Source organism: Poromitra crassiceps (genome assembly GCF_964638095.1).
Source record: "Poromitra crassiceps genome assembly, chromosome: 3".
Taxonomy (NCBI): Eukaryota; Metazoa; Chordata; class Actinopteri; order Beryciformes; family Melamphaidae; genus Poromitra; species Poromitra crassiceps.
Window position 1 is genome coordinate 38,941,292 of NC_139625.1, and position 22,575 is coordinate 38,963,866.

Sequence of the window (22,575 nt, forward strand, 5' to 3'; positions counted from 1 at the left end):
TAGTGTCTAATGTGCATGCTGTCTGCCTGCTCACCGAACTCTCGTTTTTCTGGCTAGCCTAGCCTAGCTGCTTGGCGAGCCAATGTACGTTCTTATGCGTTCTTTGGCTTGGGTCAAACAGCGTTGCCAGATCTCGCGATTGCATGCTTCTCTCGCGAGATCTGGTAACACTGGGGTCAAACAACCATCAAAACGTTTCCAGGAAGCTAGGAGAGAGAACATTGTTGTTGTTGCTGTCATTTGCACAATATCCTCCCTGTACGAGAGTCTGGTCAGCGCAGCGGCTTTGTTTATGGTGTAACTCAGCGAATGAATGGCAGTGACGGCGGTGAGAGCGGTGGGAGCTGCAGCGGGGGGCCCGGCATCTTTGTCCCGCTTCAGGGGCGCGCTGGTCGGGGCCGTGCTGGGCGACTGTGTCGGCGGGGAGTTCGAGGGAGCGGAGGAGGTGCCCATGGAGAACGTGCTGCGGCATCTGAGCAGCCTGGACGACGACGACACCAAGGGAGACGGTGAGGAGGACTGCGGCACATGTCACATTGGACTGGACTGGAGAAGGCAGTTTTGTCTCATGGACCCAAATCTGAAAATATGTTTTATTGTCAAATATGAATAGCCCTAGTCCAGAACTCAATGACTGACTGTATTATACATACTGACTTGAAACTATGGTCAGAACAGTCATTCTGCTACATTCTCTATCTCCAACCGTGTTAACTTCTTGAAAATGTTATTATGTCGAGCTGAAGCAATTAATCGATTAGTCATTGTCAGAAAATGTATCGCCAACTGTTTTTATAGTTGATTAATGGACCCGTGGGATTTGGGCAAGGCACTCTCATTTTAAAAGGTTAAAATGTCTATTTGCAAGAAAGAAAAAAGTATTTATTTGCATGGCAATGTCATATTAGACTTTAAAAAACAAACTTCAACGTGTTTCGTCATCAAGCCTTTGTCAGGAAGTCAAACAGATAGTCAAAACCACTAATCAATCAACTAATCAATTAGTTGAGAAAAGAATCAGAAGATAAGATTAATAATGAAAATAATCATTGGTTGCAGCCCTAAAGTAATGGTGAAGTTTAACAATTCATCATTTGATAGATCCCCCTCAAGGACCCCTGGTGGGCCCCGGACCCCATGTTGAGAACCACTGAACTAGAGGACCAGACTACAGAGACTAATATAGTGCTGATTGTGTGTGTTTGTGTGTGACAGGTATCCTGGAGTACAGTGATGACACGGCAATGGCGCGCTGTGTGGTTCAGTCTCTCCTCACCCGGACCGGCTTTGATGAGCAGGACATGGCTCGCAGGTTTTACTTCGTTTCGAACTCGAGCTCTCACTCTAGTGCCTTATCCGCTGCGTACGCAGCCCACTGGAAGACTGTTATTTTTGCGCCAAAAATGACCTTTAATTTAAAACCGACCACCCACCAGTAGGTGGCGTGGTGCCCCCCTGGGGCTGATGCAGCCACCCACCTCACCCACGTGACTACGTCACGCCCGCTCAGCCCCGGGATAGCCACTCACCGTTCTTCCAGCCGCGACTGAGGACATGTTATTCAGAAGCTCCGTGTTAGCTCAACTTGGCGCTCTTAGAAGCTAAAGAAAAAAGGCTTGTTCCGTCTTATATTGCCCACCTCGAGCGGTTTGTGTGGACGAGATTCTTCAGGCTTCGGGGACCCGATCCCGTTCTCTTCACCAGCGGCGTCGGAACAAGTCATCTAAAAGCTAAGAGTATCTTGATTACAGTTAACACCTGTATAAAAAGCTACCGCCGTGTAGCGTGCTGCGTCTTCCCCGGCTGGGGTAGCGATAGTGATAGGCTTGAGAGCTAACCAAGGTCCGCTCTCAAAGTGTGAAAGCTAGCTTGCATACGTGCGAATAGCATTATTACTGTTTAGCACAGAACAATAGGCTAATTAGCAGGCTGCGTCCCCGGACGGGGCAACGCACCCAGTGTTGTTGTAGATAGCTAGCTTGCACCCGTGCAGTTAGTATCTTGTGTGCTAGCACATTAAGCGCAGGCTACCTCCGTGTAGAGCTCCACACCCGCGGGTGCGAGCCCCACAGGCTCGGGCGCCTTCAATGGCGGCACCCCATCCGGCCGCAGTGGGCCCGTCCTGGGTCCCACGGCAGGCCAGGATATGCGGCCCCCGCCCCCAACGGGGACGAGGGGGTGCGCGGGCAGCGGGTGACCTGACCCGTTCTTAGTCATCTCCCATGGGGAAGGGGGGGGCTATGAGCCCACCGTCGTTGGAGCTCAGCGCTCAACTTCGGTCCGGAGCTCAGCAGGGACCTACCCAGTCTGCCACTCGCCTGCGCGATGCGCCTGGCGGGGACGGCAGCTCGCCAAGGCTTGGGCTCAGAGCCAGCCTTCGGCTTGTAGCTTTAGGGACAAGCCCACCGTCCTCGGTGCCCAAGCCCCGAGTTCGGTCGGGAGCTCTCCCAGGGTCTCATCACCTGGCCTCGGTTAGAGGCTCCCAGGACAAGCCCACCATCAATGGCGCCGTGGGCCCATTGTTGGTCGGGAGCTCTCCTGGGGACCGCACGGCCAGACAAGTCCGCGTGCGGCCGGACTCGAAAGAGAACGTTGCCTCCGCAGTCCCCCCAGCCTGCGAAAGTCGCACGGCGGGGGGGTTACTTTGATACGACGCACCCACGGGGCGCGTCAGTAGGCGGAGCTTGCGTAAGAAATTCTCCCCCAGCATGCACAGTTTCTATGGAGCTGACCATGCGGCGGGGGGGCATAGCCTCTCATGTCCTGCCCCCCCCATTTTCTTCCCCCATCAGGGTACCGGATCAGGTCCCGGTGCCCAACAATATACTCATGACCAGAGGGGCGGGTTCCGCTCCTTTTGGCCACAAGAGACCATCTTTGTCCAACAGGCTCAATGCCTGGGAGCGTCTATGTTCCCCATCCCCATGGTTACGGCGCACCCTCCAGAAGGGATACGCCCTACAGTTTGCCAGGCCCCCACCCAGGTTCGACGGGATCCCCGATTCGGCCGTGGAGGGGGAGTCCATGGACATACTCCACAAGGAGGTTTTTTCGCTCCTCGCCAAAGGGGCGATTCGCTCGGTTCCCAAGGCAGAGGTGCGCTCGGGTTTCTACCACAGGTACTTTGTCGTGCCCAAGAAGGACGGCTCCATGCGTCCAATTTTGGACCTTCGGCGTCTCAACAAGACGCTGAGGAAGTTCCCGTTCCGAATGCTCTCTTTTCCGCGCCTGTTCAATGCGTTGAGACAGGGGGATTTCTTTACCTCCGTGGATCTGAAAGATGCGTTCTTCCATGTCCACGTAGTCAAGAGACACAGGAAATACCTGAGGTTCTCCTTCCTGGGGAAGGCTTACGAGTTCTGTGTCTTGCCATTCGGCATGTCTTTGAGCCCGCGAACCTTCACGGTGTGCGTGGAGACAGCCTTGGCTCCCCTGCGTGCGAGGGGGATCCGCGTCTTCCTATATCTCGACGACGCTCTCATAGTATTTGGAACACACTAACGCACTATTTATAAAGTCAAATGCATTGAAACTGAAGGATCTAATTCAGGGGCACTCAATTAAAATTCATAGAGGTCCAGTTAGAGAAAATGTCCTCAAGCAAAGGTCCGGAACATTGTAACGTACAGTAGCTTGCGTTATGATTCAGTGCCATTGAACTTAGGCTACTTCAATGATTGCAGTAGCCTAATGGTACAATGTCTGTATGTAGTCAACGACTGACTGTTAAATCAAAATAAACATCAACAATGTTTATTTAGTTTGCATATTTAACTAGATTAATTATAAATAACTAGCCTACAATAATAATAAATACATGTTATTTTCTCATTTCAAGTAAAATAATGGCTGCATTTAAAAATAACATACAACAGAGTGCTTTGGGAAAATGTGCATCTTAAAAGTGTTTTAATTTGAGAAAGAAAATCTTCTTTTCTTCCTTTTACTCCACCTTTTCTCTTGAGAGAAGTGAGCTCCCTATCTATCTATCTATCTGTCTCAGTGCCTGTCTCTATCTATCTATCTATCTATCTATCTATCTATCTATCTATCTATCTATCTGTCTCAGTGCGTCTCTATCTATCTATCTGCCTGCCTGCCTGTCTGTCTGCCTGTCTGTCTGTCTGCCTGCCTGTTGCCGAACTGATCTATCGATCGTTCGCAATGCAAACGTCACATGCCGTTGGGCAGTGAATGTGTGAGTGTGCCCTCAGTCTGGATTTGAGTGTGTTTGCTCCTGTGGCGCTTTCACAGACAGGTTAGGATCGCATCGCACTGACATACTGCCTGGTTTTGAACTGCCCGTGAGAACAATGAATGAACATCAAGAGTCTGCCTGCTCCGGATTAAAACGAAATCTTTGTTTTTGCGGTCTACTCGTTTCTTTTGAGCACACCATGTTAAATGACTCTCGCATATCTCCGTGTCTGACAATCTCTCGCCTGCAGCACTGGAACCGACTGTCGACTGGAACAGGCAGAATCAAATCGTATATTTGATTGGCTCAGTAGCATCACGTGTGATGATTTACAGCGCATGCATTGGTCTGTGAGCTTCCTGGCAGATTAAACCAGTAGCCTACCGTAAAGGGTAGAAAAGCATGTGCCGGCTCGGTGAAATGTAACAATTCTCAATGATTTGTAGGTTATAGGGCTCGGTCCGGATAGGACGGCCTCTGGGTCCGGATGCGGACCGGAGTCCGGACTTTGGGGATCGCTGATCTAATTGATTCGAAAATTGCACTAATTATGTTCAAAGCGAGGAACAATCTACTTCCTGGTAATATTCAAAAAATGTTTGCAGACAGAGAAGGAGGTTATGATTTAAGAGGTAAATATAATTTGAAACAGCCGTGTGCTCGCACTACTCTTAAGAGCATGTGTATTACAGTCTATGGGGTGACTCTTTGGAACAGACTGGATGACAGGATCAAAGAAAGCTCTAGTATCCCTATTTTCAAATCTAAATTAAAAAAATATTTAATCAAGAAATACATTGAATCTTGAGTTACTAGGATTCTTACTGTTTTTTGGCAATGTCCTTTTTTCTTCCTGGTAGAGTATTACTGTGTTATTGGTGGGTGTATGTACCTGGTCTGATGTGTATTCTGTACATTAATATACATATATGTATGATATACATATATGTATAAAAATTATTGTATGTGTAATGAGGTTATTATGCATACAATGTATAATATATGGTGTACATGATGTAAATTATATTGTAATATACAGTATGTAAAGAATTGTTCTATACATTGGATGGATTCTTGGATGCATTGGTTCAACACAGGTTGATATAAAAAGATTGGGTTTTTGGGGTAATGTTGGATTGTATTATTGGGAATGGGTATTGATAGGGATTTGTAGGTGGATTTATGATGTATGTGTATGGGTAAGTTTGTGTATATACATGCATATATATGTATGTATGTGTATGGAGGAGCGTAAGAGGTGGGATAGGCATATAATATAGGGATGTATGATTTTGTTTATGAATGATTGGGGGGCTGGACTCGATAAGCCTAGGCTTCTTCCTGCCCCTTTTCAAACAGTTCACCTTTTTATGCCTCCGCCGGCGATAGCCAGGCCGGAGGCATTATGGATCCGGGTTGTCCGTCCGTACGTACGTACGTCCGTCCGTACGGCTGTCCGTCCGTCCGTACGATGTTTGTTAACGCGATATCTGAGGAACGCCTGGACGGAATTTCATCAAATTTGCCTCAAACATCGACTTAGACTCAAGGATGATCTGATTAGATTTTGGTGGTCAAAGGTCAAAGGTCAAGGTCACTGTGACCTCTCGAATGCCATTTTCAAGCTTGTTCACGCGATATCTGAGGAACGCCTGGACGGAATTTCATCAAATTTGCCTCAAACATCGACTTAGACTCAAGGATGATCTGATTAGATTTTGGTGGTCAAAGGTCAAGGTCACTGTGACCTCTCGAACACCATTTTCAAGCTTGTTAACGCGATATCTGAGGAACGCCTGGACGGAATTTCATCAAATTTGCCTCAAACATCGACTTAGACTCAAGGATGATCTGATTAGATTTTGGTGGTCAAAGGTCAAAGGTCAAGGTCACTGTGACCTCTCGAACGCCATTTTCAAGCTTGTTAACGCGATATCTGAGGAACGCCTGGACGGAATTTCATCAAATTTGCCTCAAACATCGACTTAGACTCAAGGATGATCTGATTAGATTTTGGTGGTCAAAGGTCAAAGGTCAAGGTCACTGTGACCTCTCGAACGCCATTTTCAAGCTTGTTAACGCGATATCTCAGGAATGCCTTGACGGAATTTAATCAAACTTGTCTCAAACATCGACTTGGAGTCAAGGATGAACTGATTAGATTTTGGTGGTCAAAGGTCAAAGGTCAAGGTGAGCTCTCCAACGCCATTTTCAAGCTTGTTAACGCGATATCTCAGGAATGCCTTGACGGAATTTAATCAAACATCGACTTGGACTCAAGGATGAACTGATTACATTTTGGTGGTCAAAGTTCAAGGTCACTGTGACCTCTCACACACCCAATTTCCAAGCTCTGTAACGCAACATCACAGGAGCGCCTTGACGGAATCTCTTCCAATTTGCCTCAAATGGCGATTTGGACTCCAGAATGAACTAATGGCGGAGGCATACAGTAAGTCCGCGTTGCGGTCGTTCTAGTTTATGTTTGCGTTTACGTATTTTTCTTTTGATGAAGTCTATTAGACTGTTATGTTTACTGTTTTTTCACTTTATGTATTGTTTTAACTGTTTGAAATAAATCGTTTCAATCAATCAATCAATCAAAAAAAATAGTGGTCGACTCGAGGGTCCGTGCCACGGAACATACCAAGGTGGTGACCGATCACCTGCAAACCTTAGGGTTTTTGGTGAACTGGCAGAAGAGTTGCCTCGTCCCAGCGCAGGCGGCGACCTTCCTGGGGCTCGAGCTAGACTCCCGGGCCATGCGGGCCCGCCTTTCGCCAGAGCGATAGGCTCGCACGGTGCGGACAGCAAGGACGTTAGGTCTGTGCCCCTCGGTGTCAGTGCATCAGTGCACAGTCATGTTGGGCCTGATGGCCTCAGCACTGCATGTGTTCCCACTGGGGAGACTACACATGCGCCCGTTCCAAATCTGGTTCCTCAGGCTTCGCCTGGACCCGGCCAGGGACCGTCATCGTAGGGTTCCTCTGACAGGTCAGGCCCGGCAGGCGCTGGCCATATGGGCGGACCCCCATTACCTCTCGAGAGGCACTCGGTTGGGCCCTGTCCCGCTCAGGTTGGTGATTCGCACCGACGCCGCCCTCTGGGGATGGGGTGCGGTTTGCGGGCATTTTTCGGCGAACGGCCGGTGGGAGGCTCAGGAGCTTCGCCACATAAACGTGCTAGAGCTGGAGGCGATTCGCCTGGCTCTGCTTCACTTCCAGCGGCTCATACATGGACACCATGTTCTGATTCGCTCGGACAATATGGCGGCGATCGCCCACCTGAACAAACAGGGCGGTGTGCGGTCGGGGGCGCTGAACCAGTTAGCGGCGGGCATTCACCTGTGGGCATATCCCCGTCTCCTTTCAGTGTCAGCGGTTTATCTGCCAGGATGGCTGAATTACGGGGCCGACCTGCTGTCTCGAGGCAATCCCCGTCATACGGAGTGGTGCCTAAACCCTCAGGTGGTGGAACAGATTTGGGCCAGGTTTGGTCGCGCCCGCGTCGATCTCTTCGCATCGCGGCGCACGACACACTGCCCACTGTGGTTCTCGATCCAGGAGGACAGCCCCCCGTTAGGTCACGACACGCTAGCGCACACGTGGCCACGGAAGGGGCTCTATGCGTTTCCCCCGATCCCCCTGATCCGTCAGGTGTTGGACAGGGTGAGGGAACAGCGCCTCCGGCTCGTTCTAGTGGCCCCGTTTTGGCCCAGGCAGACATGGTTTGCAGACCTGGTCTCCTTGGCGCAAGGTCCGCCCTGGGCGCTGCCCCGCAGTTGCGTTAAGGTGTACATAGCCGCGATTTCTGCTTGCCACATGGGAATTGAAGGGAGCCCCGTGGGGGCATGCCCTTTGGTCTCGCGCTTCATGAAAGGAGTGCGTAGGCTGCGCCCGCCATCGTGGTGCGTCTTTCCCAAATGAGACCTGGTTACGGTGCTGGACGGGCTAACGGGTCATCCGTTTGAGCCTTTGGACTCCGCCGATTTGAAATATCTGTCTTTGAAGACCGCGCTGCTGCTGGCCTTGTCGTCAGGAAAGATAGTTGGTGACCTGATTGCCCTCTCGGTGCAGCAGGCCTGTATGGTTTTTGGGAATGATGGGCGCAGGGTTACGTTGCGACCTAACCCGGCTTACCAACCTAAGAATATTAATGCCAGCTTTAGGTCCATGGTCATAGACTTGTCAGCATTCTGTCCCCGGCCGTTCAGTTCGGGTGAGGAGAGGCGCTTGCACATGCTGTGCCCCTTAAGGGCGCTCTCGGCCTATGTGACCAGGACGCGTTCGTTACGCACTACAAACCAGTTGTTGGTCTGCTTTGGGCAGAAGGCCCAGGGTGGGCCCCTTTCCAAGGATCGCTTATCACACTGGATAGTGGAGGCGATTAATTTGGCATACTCTGCCATGGGTAAGATACCCCCGGAGGGTATCAAGGCGCATTCTACGCGAGGGGTTGCGACATCCTCCGCGTTGTTGCGTGGTGTTTCAGTGGAGGACGGATGTGGATGTGCGCTGCGGCCTCATGGTCCTTTCATCACACGTTTGTTAGGTACTACAGCCTCGACATGTCCGGTTCGCATTTCGCGCATGCGGTACTGTCAGTGGCAAGAAAGTAGTATCGTTGCCGCTCTAAAATGTCATACGGTCGGGCATGAACGTTTGCCATGCGGCCATGGTTCACCGATGCCTCTCGGGTCGCTCTGAGGGGTGCTCCCGGGAGCAAGGGCGGTTGAATGTGGCACTAGAGTGAGAGCTCGAGTTCGAAATGAAGTAAAACGTTAGGGTTGTACTACAACCCGGGTTCTACGAGTGAGAAGGAGAGCTCTCACTACCCAGCCTTGCTGCGTCGTTGGTTGCGTCAATTCTCAGCGGGCTGGAAGAATGAGTGGCTATCCTGGGGCTGTGACGTAGTCACGTGGGTGAGGTGGGTGGCCGCATCAGCCCCAGGGGGGCACCACGCCACCTACTGGTGGGTGGTCGGTTTTAAATTAAAGGTCATTTTTGGAGTAAAAATAACAGTCTTCCAGTGGGCTGCGTACGCAGTGGATAAGGTGCGAGTGAGAGCTCTCCTTCTCACTCGTAAAACCCGGGTTGTAGTACAACCCTAACGTTATACACACACACACACACACACCTGCACAACCTGGAGAGTTTTAGTGGAATAAGGCTTGAATAGTGCCTAAAAGGCCTAAAATCAAGGGCAGCACTGACATGATGACATACATCAAATGAAACACTGGTCTCTTGCTCCCCCCTAGGTTTGCGAAGGAGTACAGCATGTCTCCAGGTCGTGGTTATGGTTCTGGAGTGATCAAGGTGTTGAAGAAGCTGTTGTCCCCCCAGCTAAGTGATGTGTACCAGCCAGCCAGGGACCAGTTTAACGGCCGGGGTTCCTTTGGGAACGGGGGCGCCATGAGAGCGGCCCCCTTCGCACTGGCTTTCCCCAACCCCACCGATGTTAAGAGGGTGAGCGATGGGCGATTTGGTGGCATAACACCACTTCCTTGAGGACATGTGCATTCAAGACAAGCACATAGTGTATATAAAATTGTTGTCTCCAATGCCATCGCTTTATGGTCAAGTCAACTTGTCTATTCTTGCAGCTTTAAATTAATCCTCTGTTAACCATTCAGTTTGTTGTTAGGTTAATTGATCATCATCAAAAGCCCCCCCCCCCCCTCCCCACTTACTGCATTATCAGAATGGTGATTAGTTTGAAAAAGCTTACACACAGGTGCTGGAAAAATGGTTAAAATAATAGTGAAAATAATTATAACTCCTATATAGAGGCTTTGCAGTTAAATCACAAATCTGGCACACTTGGGATGACAGATCTATTTTTGCCTTTTTTCCCCTTGCATTTCTCTTCATGTTTCCACAATTCTAAAAAACAAAATAATTCTTAGCCATAATGACTCTTCACTAACATGTAAACCTTTCACATTCAGTGTAATTTGTTGAACTTATGCCTCATGATTAGGGCTGGGTATTGGTTCAAATTTCACGAATCGATTAGATTCCGATTCACAAGGTTCCGAATTGATTAATCCCAATTCGATTCCGATTAGATTAATTTCAATATCGATTTGGTTAGTGATACTAAAACATGTTTTTTGAGCTGTAACCGGAATGACATGACTGTCCAGTTATGTAACACACCCAACCTTTTTTACGCCAAGGACCAGTAGATACATGGGGAAAAAAAGTTGCGGACCGGTTGTCAATTTTAATGGTTTTAGTTACACATATATTTACTCACCAGGTGGTGACAAAGGGTAAATAACAGCCTTTTCATCTGTCAATAAAGACACTTTCACAATTATGCACAGTGATTTGATTTCCGCCTATATCATTTCTAAAAGTAGATATTAATGATCAAACATTTCCATTTATGTAGCCTACAGTATTTATGTTTTTGTTTAAACTACAAACATAAATAAACGTCAACTTGAAACTATGTTTCAACTACCACACACAGCCTATAATATTATATCCTATGTTTATTTAAAAAATAATAATAATAATAAAAAAAATCGATCTCTGGACATGAATCGATATCAAAGGATTAAAATAAAAATCGATTCAAAATCGGAGAATCGATATTTTTAACCCAGTCCTACTCATGATACTATACAGGACGCAGCCAAAGTGTGTAGAGGTCAGGAATTGGATGGAAATGGTTTGTCCGTGAGCTGCTGGAACAGTGAGTGATTTCTCTCTGTGTCCTCCTAGTTTGCCCGTCTGGGAGCCATGCTGACCCACTCCTGTTCTCTGGGTTATAATGGAGCGGTGCTGCAGGCGTTAGCGGTCCACCTCTCCCTGCAGGGGGCACTAGACTTGCCCCAGCAGTTCATCAGCAGGCTGATCACAGAGATGGAGGAGGTGGAGGGCGACGAGGCCACACGCAACGACGCCAGAGTGTGAGTGCTGCATACATCAAGTCTGTAGCCTGGTAAACCATCCCAGGCCCTTCCGACAGGCGCTATCCCCTAATAGCGCTTGCGCACCTGTTTGCGCGTGCCTTAAGGCAGGGAAGATAGCAGTCCGCCTTGCGCCGTCCGCCAGGTGTTATGCAGAGTTTTGCACCCCAGCGCCGGCAGCATCCCCACCTCACGGGAGCATATTGTAATGATTTATACAGAAATGTAACTGTTTAAAAGTGATATAATTGTCTGGTAGACGTGACCTCCCTGATTTCTAAGTTAAAAAGGCCCAGAAATATGTTGGGGATGCAATTCTCGGCGGGCATGCGGAAACGTTCACGGCACCTGTCGCAGACGCAAATTAGAGCCGTGCCAAAATCATCTGCGCCCCCAAATGCCTGCGCAAACGGGATTTGGGCGGTCTTAACTACCAGAATTATTCACAGGCGTGGCTAGGCAATGCTGGGCATTACGTCAATTAAAACCAATCAGATTCCTGTCTCGCAATGGCTGTTTGCGCGAGGCATGCAATATGCTGTCATTCTCTCCATGCGTAATAGAGTGTACTCACTCTTGCGAGGACAGAGAGAGCTTATTGACAGATCGTCTGTGGTGCCAACGACCCTCCGGGCTATGAAGGTAAATAGCCTATGTCAGTGGTTCCCAACCTTTTTACACCAAGTACCACCTGAGAAAGTAGTTGGCTCTCCAAGTACCACCATATGACCGACGTTAAAATACAGTCTATTCAGCTATGCACAGTTTCACGCAGGAGGCAAATTTATTCCAACCTGCAGCCTATGTGCAACCTGCAGCAGCTGCACTTGTGCTGGGTTGACTGCTGTCTTCACCTCCTTGTGCTTCATCGTTGCTGCTCTCCTCTACTACAGCTCTTTTACGATTCCCTCCCGTCTTGATCCACTTTAGCATCCCTCCTCGTCTTTGTTCACCACTTGTGTAACCATGCGGGGCGGGCGGGTAATTGTGCATGCGCAACAGGTATAGTGTCCGTCAGAAACAAATATTTGTTTCTAAATCTCAAGACAACAAAATAAACCTCAATTTCAATGATCACAAGTTTATTTTCATTCGTAGTATTATTTTGATAGATAAACATGTTTTACAATTGATTTTAAAGTTGGGTTTATTTCATACCGTAATTTAAACATTGGGATTCCAGGGATCAAGTACCACCAGCAGGGGGGGGCGCAAGTACCACCTACCTTGAGAAACACTGCCAATAATATTAATAATTATTATTATTATTTCACTTTCACATGTTTGAAAACTACTACTAATGACCACCATGGATTTTGCACAAAAACTTTAAAAAAAAAATTTTTTTTTTTTTTTTTTTTTTCACAAAGCCTTCCAAGTACCACCAGCAGGGGGCGCAAGTACCACCTACGGTACGCGTACCGTAGGTTGGGAACCACTGGCCTATGTCCATTGTCCAACACGTTTTCTCAATTCATTTCCCTCTTTGCGATGTGATAAAAGATTCTCAGTGAGTTATAGTTGATTGCTTCACTGAATTATCTGCTAATACCCAATTTTAGCAGCATAATTTGATGTCTAGGCTGTGCGTAATGACATCTCCAAAAGGAATTCTACTTTGCACTGCGCTGCACGGAGATTACGGGTGCGCTCCCAGCACAGGGAGGTATTTGCGCATAAGAGGTCCTTTTCAAAGCTCTAATAGTGCAAAGTAATTGCACGCTGCTGAAACGCCTGTTTTGGCATGTGGCAGCCAATGCCCAGTACAATTATCACAGGCATGCACTTGTGTCCGGCCACCCCCAATTTGCATTGCGCACGGCGTTAAACATGCGCAAACACTAAATTAGCGTTTTTGGGAAGATAGGGCCTGTGATCTTTTCATGCCTGTCTATTGTCTAAGTAGGTAAAAACATCTGATCCCAGCTTTGGGTTTCCACAGTCAGGGAAAAGTTCCATTACTTAGGTCACTTTCACATATAAGCTGTTTAGTCCCCTTTAACCGCGCCAGAGTTTGTTTCCTCGGATAGTGCGCTTCGTTTGGGGTTGTGTGAAAGCGCAAATTAACTCTGTGGCGGAACAAACAAACGAACTCTGGTCCGCTTGAAAACGTGGGTCTCGGTTTGTTTCCAAGTGAACCCTAACCCATCGTTGTGTGAAAGCAAAACGGACTAAACACAAGAGCGCCAGACAGTGCATCTCATGCCCTCATGCAGTGCATCATGAGTAGAAGACGGTAGAAGGGAGCAAAACAAGTACAGTACCTGTGCGCCACGTCGTGACGTACGTCATCATAACAACATCACATTTCTCAACAGCTGGCACCAGCTTGCCTATCTCCTTCGGTACGTAGGCTACTCTCATCTGCAGAATGAAATGTTCAACAGCTTGCTGCCTCATCTGCTGCTCATATTGGGCACATTCTTGTTAAATAATTATTTGATAGTAACACCAAAGTAAAACCAGAAATCCCAATATCGCAGGTGGTGTTGCTCCATGGTTTGTGTTTTGTGGATTCACTTGTGTTGTTCAGTCAGCACTCAGCCAGGCAAGAAGCCTGCTGGAGAGGAGAGATTTCCCTTCTCTATTCTGTCCAATAGACGAGTGACTGTTTCGACCACGTGACATTGTTCAGAAAGTTTGGTGCGCTTGGCAAATTGTATGTGGGAAAGCGAACCAGACCAAATGAAAATCGCAACAATATTGCAACTTCACCCCCCCAAATCGCACAGAGTCCACCAGCTTATATGTGAAAGCGACCTTAGACAACTAATGTGAGAAGATCCTACCTGTGAAAATCACATATTCCATCTAGGGCTGCCACGAGTATCACATTACCGCGGTTACAAAAAGTCACGCCCACCACAGGGTCAAGCGGATTATCGTATAATCGCTTCCTATCCCCGCCTCCCCCCACCCTTTTTTTCTTTTGCTTATAAAATTTGTGATCTGAAATATATGAAATATTAGTTTTTAAATACCGTAATCATAATTGTGTGGCCTATTTTTTCACGTCATGTGATGGAAATTTCCACTCACCAATTGGCATTTTTCTGATGGGAGAAAGTGCTTTGATCTTCTTGCCGCACTTAAAACTTGGCTCTTGTAGCGAAACCCAACATTACGTATCCCGTTTGGGATAGGGATGTCGAAAATGTTTTTTTTTAACCATTTTACCATCGTTAACCGAGAAGATTAAAATGCGCTATTTGACTGTCTGTGACCCAGTAAACAATTACCATACAACAAATGCTTTATTTTTTCATTAGAAAGCGTTTATTGTTACATGTGCAAGCAGAAAAAACAGTCACAAAACGAAAACACAAGTTGAATCCTCCAGCACAGTAAACAAAAACATTTCTCAGGCCTACTGCTTAGGAACTGCATGCATTGATCAGAAGGGGGAAACGCTGGCAGAAAAAAAAATCTATACTCACAATTCTCAAGCAAATTATTGAACTAAACATGTCAGATTTAGTCAAAAAAAATCAGCAGAGATGAATTATAAAAGTTTAGAACGAAAATGTGTTGCTGGTGAACGAATTCCCACTTTAAAGAGGGCATCACTCAGCCGCCCCCATCCAGTGTGTTTCAGCGGATGACCGTGTGTGAAAGCAGCTCGTGTGTCTGTGTGTGTCTGTCTGCCTGCACATGACATGAGGAGGAGCACTGCGAGACCCCGCCGATCCGCAGTTAATCAATGCAAATTAATCTAGCTCTGAATGTGCACATACCATGTCTGTCATTTGGCAGTGCAGCTCTACTCACCCTGTGACAGACAGTCTGTCTCTCTCAAACTGGCATGTGTTGGACACATTGGTTACAAGTAACCAAGTATGTTCAGTAATCCTATGCTGTCTGTTGAATGTGTGCTTGCCGAATGCGTGGCTGGAATGCCGACCAATATACGTAGGCTGTGTTGCAAAGTCATACTTATTATGATTATTTTAATTACAACAACACTGGAATAAAGATAGACTATAAAGAATATACTAGATGAATAAATGCATCCAAAACCTTTATTTAAGGACAATTACCCAACTTTTTTTGGGCGGTTACCGCGAAGGTTTGATTGGCTCCGCTCATTTGTGCGGTATGGAAAAAGTCAATAGCGCGGCACCCCTAATTCCATTCAACCTCTGCTTCTGAAAAATAAAGCCAATGCAGAAGTAGTCTCGCTGGCCAGCCTCCTTTACCTTCCGTCCGAGGAGTCTGGCGCCGCAGGTCTCCATAGTGGGATTGCGATGGGCGGCGCTTAGCGGCAGTGCCCTTGGAAAATAGTTTCAAACAATCCAACTTGCCGTTTTCAGCGTGTAGCAATGAGCTAGCGTGTAGGTTTCTGCTGTTAGCTTGCTAGCTAGTTAGCGTTGTTGTTTTCACTGTGGCGGCAGGGCACTATTTACAGCGACACACAGGAAGGAGGGAGCGGAAGCCGCTCTGATTGACATGGTCGGAGCCAATGACAGAGCTTGTAATAAGCCAGGAGCGGACATCCGGCTGCCACCGAAACAGTCGCTCAAATGGGAGAGCAGAGTAGAGCAGGGGAGGGTTTATCCCAGTTATGGAGAGACCTGCGGTGCCAGACTCCTCGGACGGAAGGGAAGGAGGCTGGCCAGAGAGACTAATGCAGAAGTAACTTAAACCTGCATTCTTCCTAATGGCCAGCAGAAGGCGACTCCACTGGCTGCAATGGGAAAATGAGCTACTTCTCATTTGATTTATGACCTCAGTAAAAACTTTCCTAATGAGTTTATTTATGGTCTCTTAATCGCTAGTTTCAAGTCTTCTTCAATACAGCATGATGTTCATTTAGTATGGTCCCATTTCAAGTCAAATAGATGATAAAGCAGACTGTTTTGGAACGTGATTGACAGGTCGACAGTCCAGTGATCGCGCACCTCGCCAATCACAGACCAATAACAGGCATTGCTGTGGCTCCGTGGGAAACCCCTGGCCTCATGCTAACTGCTTCTGGCTCCAAATAACCAAGATGGTGACAGGGAAAATGCCAAACTCTAGGCTTCAAAACGGGATGACCAGTCAGAATATGGTCACTGGTATGATAAGAAAGGATGTGCTGATTATTCATAATTTCAGGAACGCAATTCAAACTGTCTTAAGGAATGTCATTTTAAGATGAGTGTCATGGTGTGTCTTTCCAGCCTGAAGGAGGCAGAGAAGCCTTTCTGCGAGCGCCTCCACAGAGTCAAAGACCTGATGGACAGGAGCAAGGTCAGCATAGAGGAGGTCATATCTGAACTGGGTCAGTATCTGCCTATTTATACATCTTTCTGTTTGTATGTCAAGTCTTTCTGGTTATATGTCAAGTCCTCTATCTTTACACATGCCACCCATCCTTTCTTTCTGTCTTTCAAGTAGGGCTGCAACTAACGATTATTTTCATAATCGATTAATCTGTCAATTATATTCTCGATTAATCGATTCGTTGTTTGGTCTATAAAATGGTAGCAAATGACGATCAGTTTTTCCCAAAGCTAAAGATGACGCCCTCAAATGTCTTGTTTTGTAAGATAATATCAATTTACTGTCATACAGAAGTAAAGAAACCAGAAAATATTGACATTTAAGAAGCTGGAATCAGAGAATTTAGACATTTTCTCTTAAAGTCCCTGGAAACCAGAAATATTTTTTAGTTATTTAGCAGTTTGAGTTCATCACATCACAGGAACCTATGTTAATAAGCCACCAGCCAAATCTGAACGATGATGAACGTCGCAAAGTATATAAATTTAGGTTTGACAGTCATGGCAAAAGTCATGAGAATCAATTAGTTTTTAGAGTGTATTTTCTCCCGCGGACTGTGTGGGCGTGTCCCGTCTGCAGCAGGGACATTTTCCCCTCTCTCTCTCTCTCGGAGGAGACCTCTCTCCCCGTTCGGAGAGAAGGAGAGAGAGAGAAGGAAAGAGAGATGGGGTGTGTGTGTGTGTTCGCGCGTTGCTCCGCGCATAGCGTACTGACAGAGAGGAAGAGATCTCTGCTCTGCCGCTGCGAGTGCACAGCGCTACTGTGTGTGTGTGTGCGCGCGTGCGTGTGTGTGATTCGATTAAATCTTATGACGTGATAAGATCATGCATTTTAGCACCGCGCGCACCGCTCTCTTCAATGAGGAAATGGAAATCCAGACGTTGTAGAAAAGTGTCGATTTTTGGGGTTAGGGTTGAAAGTAATGTAAACCACTTTGTGAGACACACAATTACTCACATAAGACCCTAAATTTAATAGTTAGAAGGTTTTTGTGGATTTTGGTTTCCAGGGACTTTAAGATTGTAATCAAAACGATTAATCGATTATCAAAATAGTTGTAGATTAATTTTCTGTCGATCGACAAATCGATTAATCGTTGCAGCTCTACTTTCAAGTCTTCTTTCCTATCCTTTCATTCCCTGTTCCCCCTGTGTGAGGAAGGTGTAGCTTCCCTCCACGTATTATGTGCTGGATTATTTCAATTGGAACCTGCTGCAGGTGATCGATCCGAATCATGCAGTATTGATAGAATCCTTGTACTTAACTTACGACATCACTAAAGACAACTGCTCAAGTGACATCACTTATGACATCACCGATGAATCACAGTTGCTTGAGTGACATCACCGATGACATCACAGCCGCTCGAGTGACATCACAATTGAGTGACATCACGGATGATATCGGTTCAGTCCATGACATCTGATGGATCAAATCCGGTTCGCAGAGTGTATGGCATCATCAGTCAGTATGACACATGTATTCATTAGGGATGCTCCGATCCGCGTTTTTCGCCTCCAATACCGATTCCGATATGTGGGGGTCCTGTATCGGCCGATACCGAGTACCGATCCGATACCAGTGCTTGACATTAACGGCTGTCCAGTTGCCCTTGGCAACCATAAAAAAGAATTGGCCTGTGGTTGCCTCAGTGGCAACCACATTTTAACATATAAACAATAGGGACAGCAACCAGCAAAATGTGCACCCCAAAATAAACATGTTTCTAATATTCCTAAAACCCTAAATCAATATTAATAAGATGACATCACACACAGACTCTCTCTCTCTCATCTCCCCAATGCAGCCCTGCGACTCCACAGTCGCTAGGCATCAGCTTTTGGTTGCCGAAACTGTAATATGGTTGCCATTCTTAGTCACCTTATATTTTAGTAATTAAGATACTATGCACTTAGTCAACTGGCATGGGTTGGTGGTACAATATGGAAATGATTCCTGAATCCTGACAGAATCCTTTGTTGTTTGAGGTTTGATTATTTCCATGAACTGAGTGAACATACAGATATTACAGGGTCTGAAATAAACATAAGCAAATAAATGGTCTTGAGTTTAATGTAGCCTAAATCCAAATATGACGGTTATTTCTGTTATACAATAGCTAAGTACACTGTGTATTGAGATAAGTAACTAACTTTACCTCTCTTGTTTAGCACATATTAACAGATTGTCTTAATAAGGGAGAGTAATAAACATTTCAACTGTGTCCATACACCAATAAAGCCATACAGAATTAGGCTACTATTATTAGCACACAATAATCAACATTAGCCTACATTAGCCTGACCAGCACTGATAACGTAAGGTAACTTCATCTGAAAAGTAGGGTACTTAAACCGTCAGTCAATTGAGCAAGACGTCGGCAAGTAGGCTATGCTAAACAAACAAACAGAATGAGGTAGAATTATTCACAACAGAAATATCACAGTTTACATGTAGGCTATGTCCTCACGCAAACTTCAGGGTTATAGACAGTCCATATTATTGTCTCTGGACAGCGTTTCACCACATAGAGCATGCAACAGCTGCTGCTCGTTAAAGATCGTTAACTAGCTGCTCTTAATCAAGCAGGGCTGCGTCAGGGAGATGAGAGAGGGAGAGAGAGGGTCCGTGTGTGTGATGTCAGCTTATCAACAGGGCAGCCCTGTGTCAAACTGGTTGGTGTAGCTAGCGTGAAAGACCTCCAAATAGGTGATCCTTTGGCTTGCTCCATGCTGTTAGCTGCTGCTGCCTAGCCTACATCAGCTTGTTTGGAAACAGCCAGGCAGGCGTGCTGAGCACATTGCTAGCGTATGATGTCACACGCTGCACACACATAGAATTAGAGTGAATAGAATGGCCCCTATGTGTGTATTTTCTCCCGCGGACTGTGTGGGCGTGTCCCGTCTGCAGCAGGGACATTTTCCCCTCTCTCTCTCTCTCGGAGGAGACCTCTCTCCCTGTTCGGAGAGAAGGAGAGAGAGAGAAGGAAAGAGAGATGGGGTGTGTGATCCCATCCCTAGTATTCATGTTGTATAGAGGCAAAGTGACCGCCTACTTCCTGCTTCAGCACTGTACCAGAGATTTGTATCCGCCATTTATTTTCCCATAGACATTTGGTAAAATGCTTATAAGAAAAAAATTACTTCGTCAAACCAAATGGTTCAGCTATAATTAGAATCGGGAGAGACCATAGAACATTTCACTCAGACCAAAACTTAAAAAACTACACCCGAAAAAATATTTTCTTTAAATCCGCAATTCTTTTAACGTTTTGGTCTGAGTGAAATGTTATGTGGTCTCTCCTCTTTCTAAATACATCTGAACCATTTGGTTTGAACAAGTACAACTATTTTTATAAGCATTTTACGAAATGTCTATGGGAAAATAAAAGCAGATGAAAATCTCTGGTACAGTGCTGAAGCGGGAAGTAGGCGGTCACTTTGCCTCTCTATGTTCAGTCCTGCTGCAGTGACCCACAGGTGCACTAGGGTAACTTTGCACTTTGGCACCCTCAAGTGGCTGTGGGAGAGAACAGTGTTTATTTTTTGATAGTTTGAAGGACTTCATTTCCCAGAAATCATGTAATATATAATGTCAGTAAACTGTGCACATGTGAACCTAGAATGCAGTGTTCACTCGCATCGTCTATGAATATGAATAAGAATACAGGAGGAAACAAACAGGTAATGGAAGGTTGGGAAAGAATACTTTAAATAAAGAAGGAAAGATGGATGACAGATTGGAGATTGTAGGGGGGGTGTTCTGTATTTCACTCTCAAGTTTTGATTTGTCACTTCTTGTGGCAGACACCAGAATTATTTGGGCAAATCAGACAATCTACACAGCATCTCAATAAACGAGGATGGGACACTATTGTAGCCCCACTTTGTGGTTTTAGACTGAATAAAATGGATGTATTTTTTATATAAAGTTAAACTAGTGAATCTTCAATGAACCTGTTGGCTTCCCATCCACCACCCCCCCCCCCCTTTTTCTGTGTCTCTCATCACTCAACATTTCCTCTCTTCATTTCTTCCAGGTAACGGCATTGCGGCCTTGCACTCTGTCCCCACCGCCATCTTCTGTGTCCTCCACTGCCTGCAGCCACGGGACAGCCTTCCGGAGAACTACGGTGGCCTGCAGAGGACAATGGCGTACAGCCTGGCCCTGGGCGGGGACACAGACACCATAGCCTGCATGGCCGGGGCCATCGCGGGGGCCCACTACGGCATCGAGACCATTCCTCAGACCTGGATAAAGTGCTGCGAGGCGGCGGAAGACGCCGACGTGAACGCCAAGCGCCTTCACGCGCTCTACCACCAGTCAGTGGCAGGGGGCGACAGCGGGACGGGGAAGCAGAGCTGCGATGACGGGTCTGAAAACCAATCAAACGCTTCGAACACCACAGAGAAGAAGACGGGAGCGGAGTGATTTTTGAACAGGACTTAGAGGGACACATACACACTTAAAGCAGCTACGAGCAACTTTTTCGATTGTTATTAAACAGTATAAATTTAATATCAATGCATCACATCTTACCTCTAATAGTCGACGAGACCAACGCAGAGTAGTCTCGCTTGAGCCCCGAGTGAATCGGCCAGTGTAGGCTGTCTGTGGCCAGGGAAGATCAGGAAGTGAAATGAAACGGTTTGCAGCAGCCACTTCGGCCATAACCACAAAATAACTTCCAAAAAACCTGTTAGAATATAACGAGAGATGTTCGCGAGAGTATGCGTGGCGTTCACATTGTTTATGTTATGTTGCTAGGCAGCGCAAACGGCGAGGCAGGCAGCTGCGTTTCACTTCCGGGTTTCACTTCCGCGTTTCACTTCCGGGTAGCCGGGCCGGCGGTAAGGAGAGAGAGAGAGAGAGAGAGAGAGCCCCCTGTTGACGCGAGTTTAGACAGACACAGACTTAATAATCATCCAAGGGAGCAATCTCCAATTCACACGGCTTTGGTCTCAGCTGCTATTATAGGTAAGATGTGATGCATCAATATTGTAATTATACTGTTTAATAACAATCGAAAAAGTTGCTCGTAGCTGCTTTAACAAATAATACACACACCTACACACACTGAACATACACTTACATTTATATACCTTGACCATGTTCAGTTTCAACCCGTTTTTGTTTACGGGTTACTTGTGAAGTTCTACATCGCATCATTAATTTACTTGGAAAAACAGCTCATCTGCATTGTTACTATTCCTCATTGGATTCAATAGGCACTGAGAACTTCAAGCGTACCCATACAAAACTACTGGTTTCAAAGAAGAAGGCTAGCAAGCTGTTTGCCATGTAACAACAGTGAACAAAAAGCTAGGAAGAATTTAGTTAAAAAAAAAGACAAAAAAACAACAAAGTTTAAAATGGACACAAACATTTTAAACTGACTCACACTTGTCGGACTGAGTGATCAAATTCATTACATACAAACATGAACAAAAATGTGTGTGCAAAAGCATACACACATGCACAGACACACATGCTTCTCTCTCCCATCCATGCTCTTCCCTGTTTTGTGTTGGAACAATCTTTTGTCATGTGAACATTGCACTATGAATTGACCATGACTTACCATGTTTTATCTTTTTTGGTGGAAAAACAATTATTTAATAAACTTTTTTTAATTCACATAATTTGTATAAGAGTGTTTCATTAAAATTCAACACCTGCATTATGATGGTAACAAAATATATAGAGGGCCAAAGCCAGCTCAGTGGCCTTGTGGTCTGAGTGTCCGCCCTGAGACTGGGAGGTCGTGAGTTCGATCCCCGGCCGAGTCATACCAAAGACTATAAAAATGGGACCCATTTGCCTCCCTACTTGGCACTCAGCATCAAAGGGTTGGAATTGGGGGGTTAGATCACCATGATAGATTCCCGAGCGCGGCGCACGCCGCCGCTCACCGCTCCCCCAGGGGATGGGTCAAATCCGGAGAACAAATTTCACACAATGTGTGACAATCAGTGGGACTTTACCTTTACCTTTACATACGCACCAAGATATTTCATCCACCAGATTTTCCCATAGACATTTTGTAAAATGCGTATAAAAATAGTTTTACTTGCTCAAACCAAACGATTCAGCTATATTTAGAAACAGGAGAGACTATAGAGAGGCAAAGTCAACATCACTTCCTGCTTTTCTCCCTGTACCAAGCGCTGAAAAAATATGAATGGCGGTG

At 46.4% G+C, this 22,575-nt stretch overlaps 1 protein-coding gene across 1 annotated transcript; it reads left to right on the forward strand.

Annotated features, from left to right (window-relative positions):
* Positions 1-200: 200 nt before the first annotated feature.
* adprs (ADP-ribosylserine hydrolase) lies at positions 201-21,977 on the forward strand. Its single transcript, XM_083633567.1, has 6 exons — positions 201-509; positions 1,216-1,312; positions 9,459-9,666; positions 10,933-11,120; positions 16,283-16,383; positions 20,425-21,977. Exons 1-6 carry the CDS (start codon positions 314-316, stop codon positions 20,814-20,816), a joined length of 1,182 nt encoding a protein of 393 aa, XP_083489693.1. The 5' UTR covers positions 201-313; the 3' UTR covers positions 20,817-21,977.
* The last annotated feature ends 598 nt before the right edge of the window (positions 21,978-22,575 follow it).

Bases quoted from the DNA above. Each gene is read 5' to 3' on its own strand.
- adprs (XM_083633567.1), top strand. From the start codon at position 314: ATGGCAGTGACGGCGGTGAGAGCGGTGGGAGCTGCAGCGGGGGGCCCG. The intron at 9,667-10,932 runs GTGAGCGATGGG...GTGTCCTCCTAG, and splicing joins ACCCCACCGATGTTAAGAGG to TTTGCCCGTCTGGGAGCCAT. The intron at 11,121-16,282 runs GTGAGTGCTGCA...GTGTCTTTCCAG, and splicing joins ACACGCAACGACGCCAGAGT to CCTGAAGGAGGCAGAGAAGC.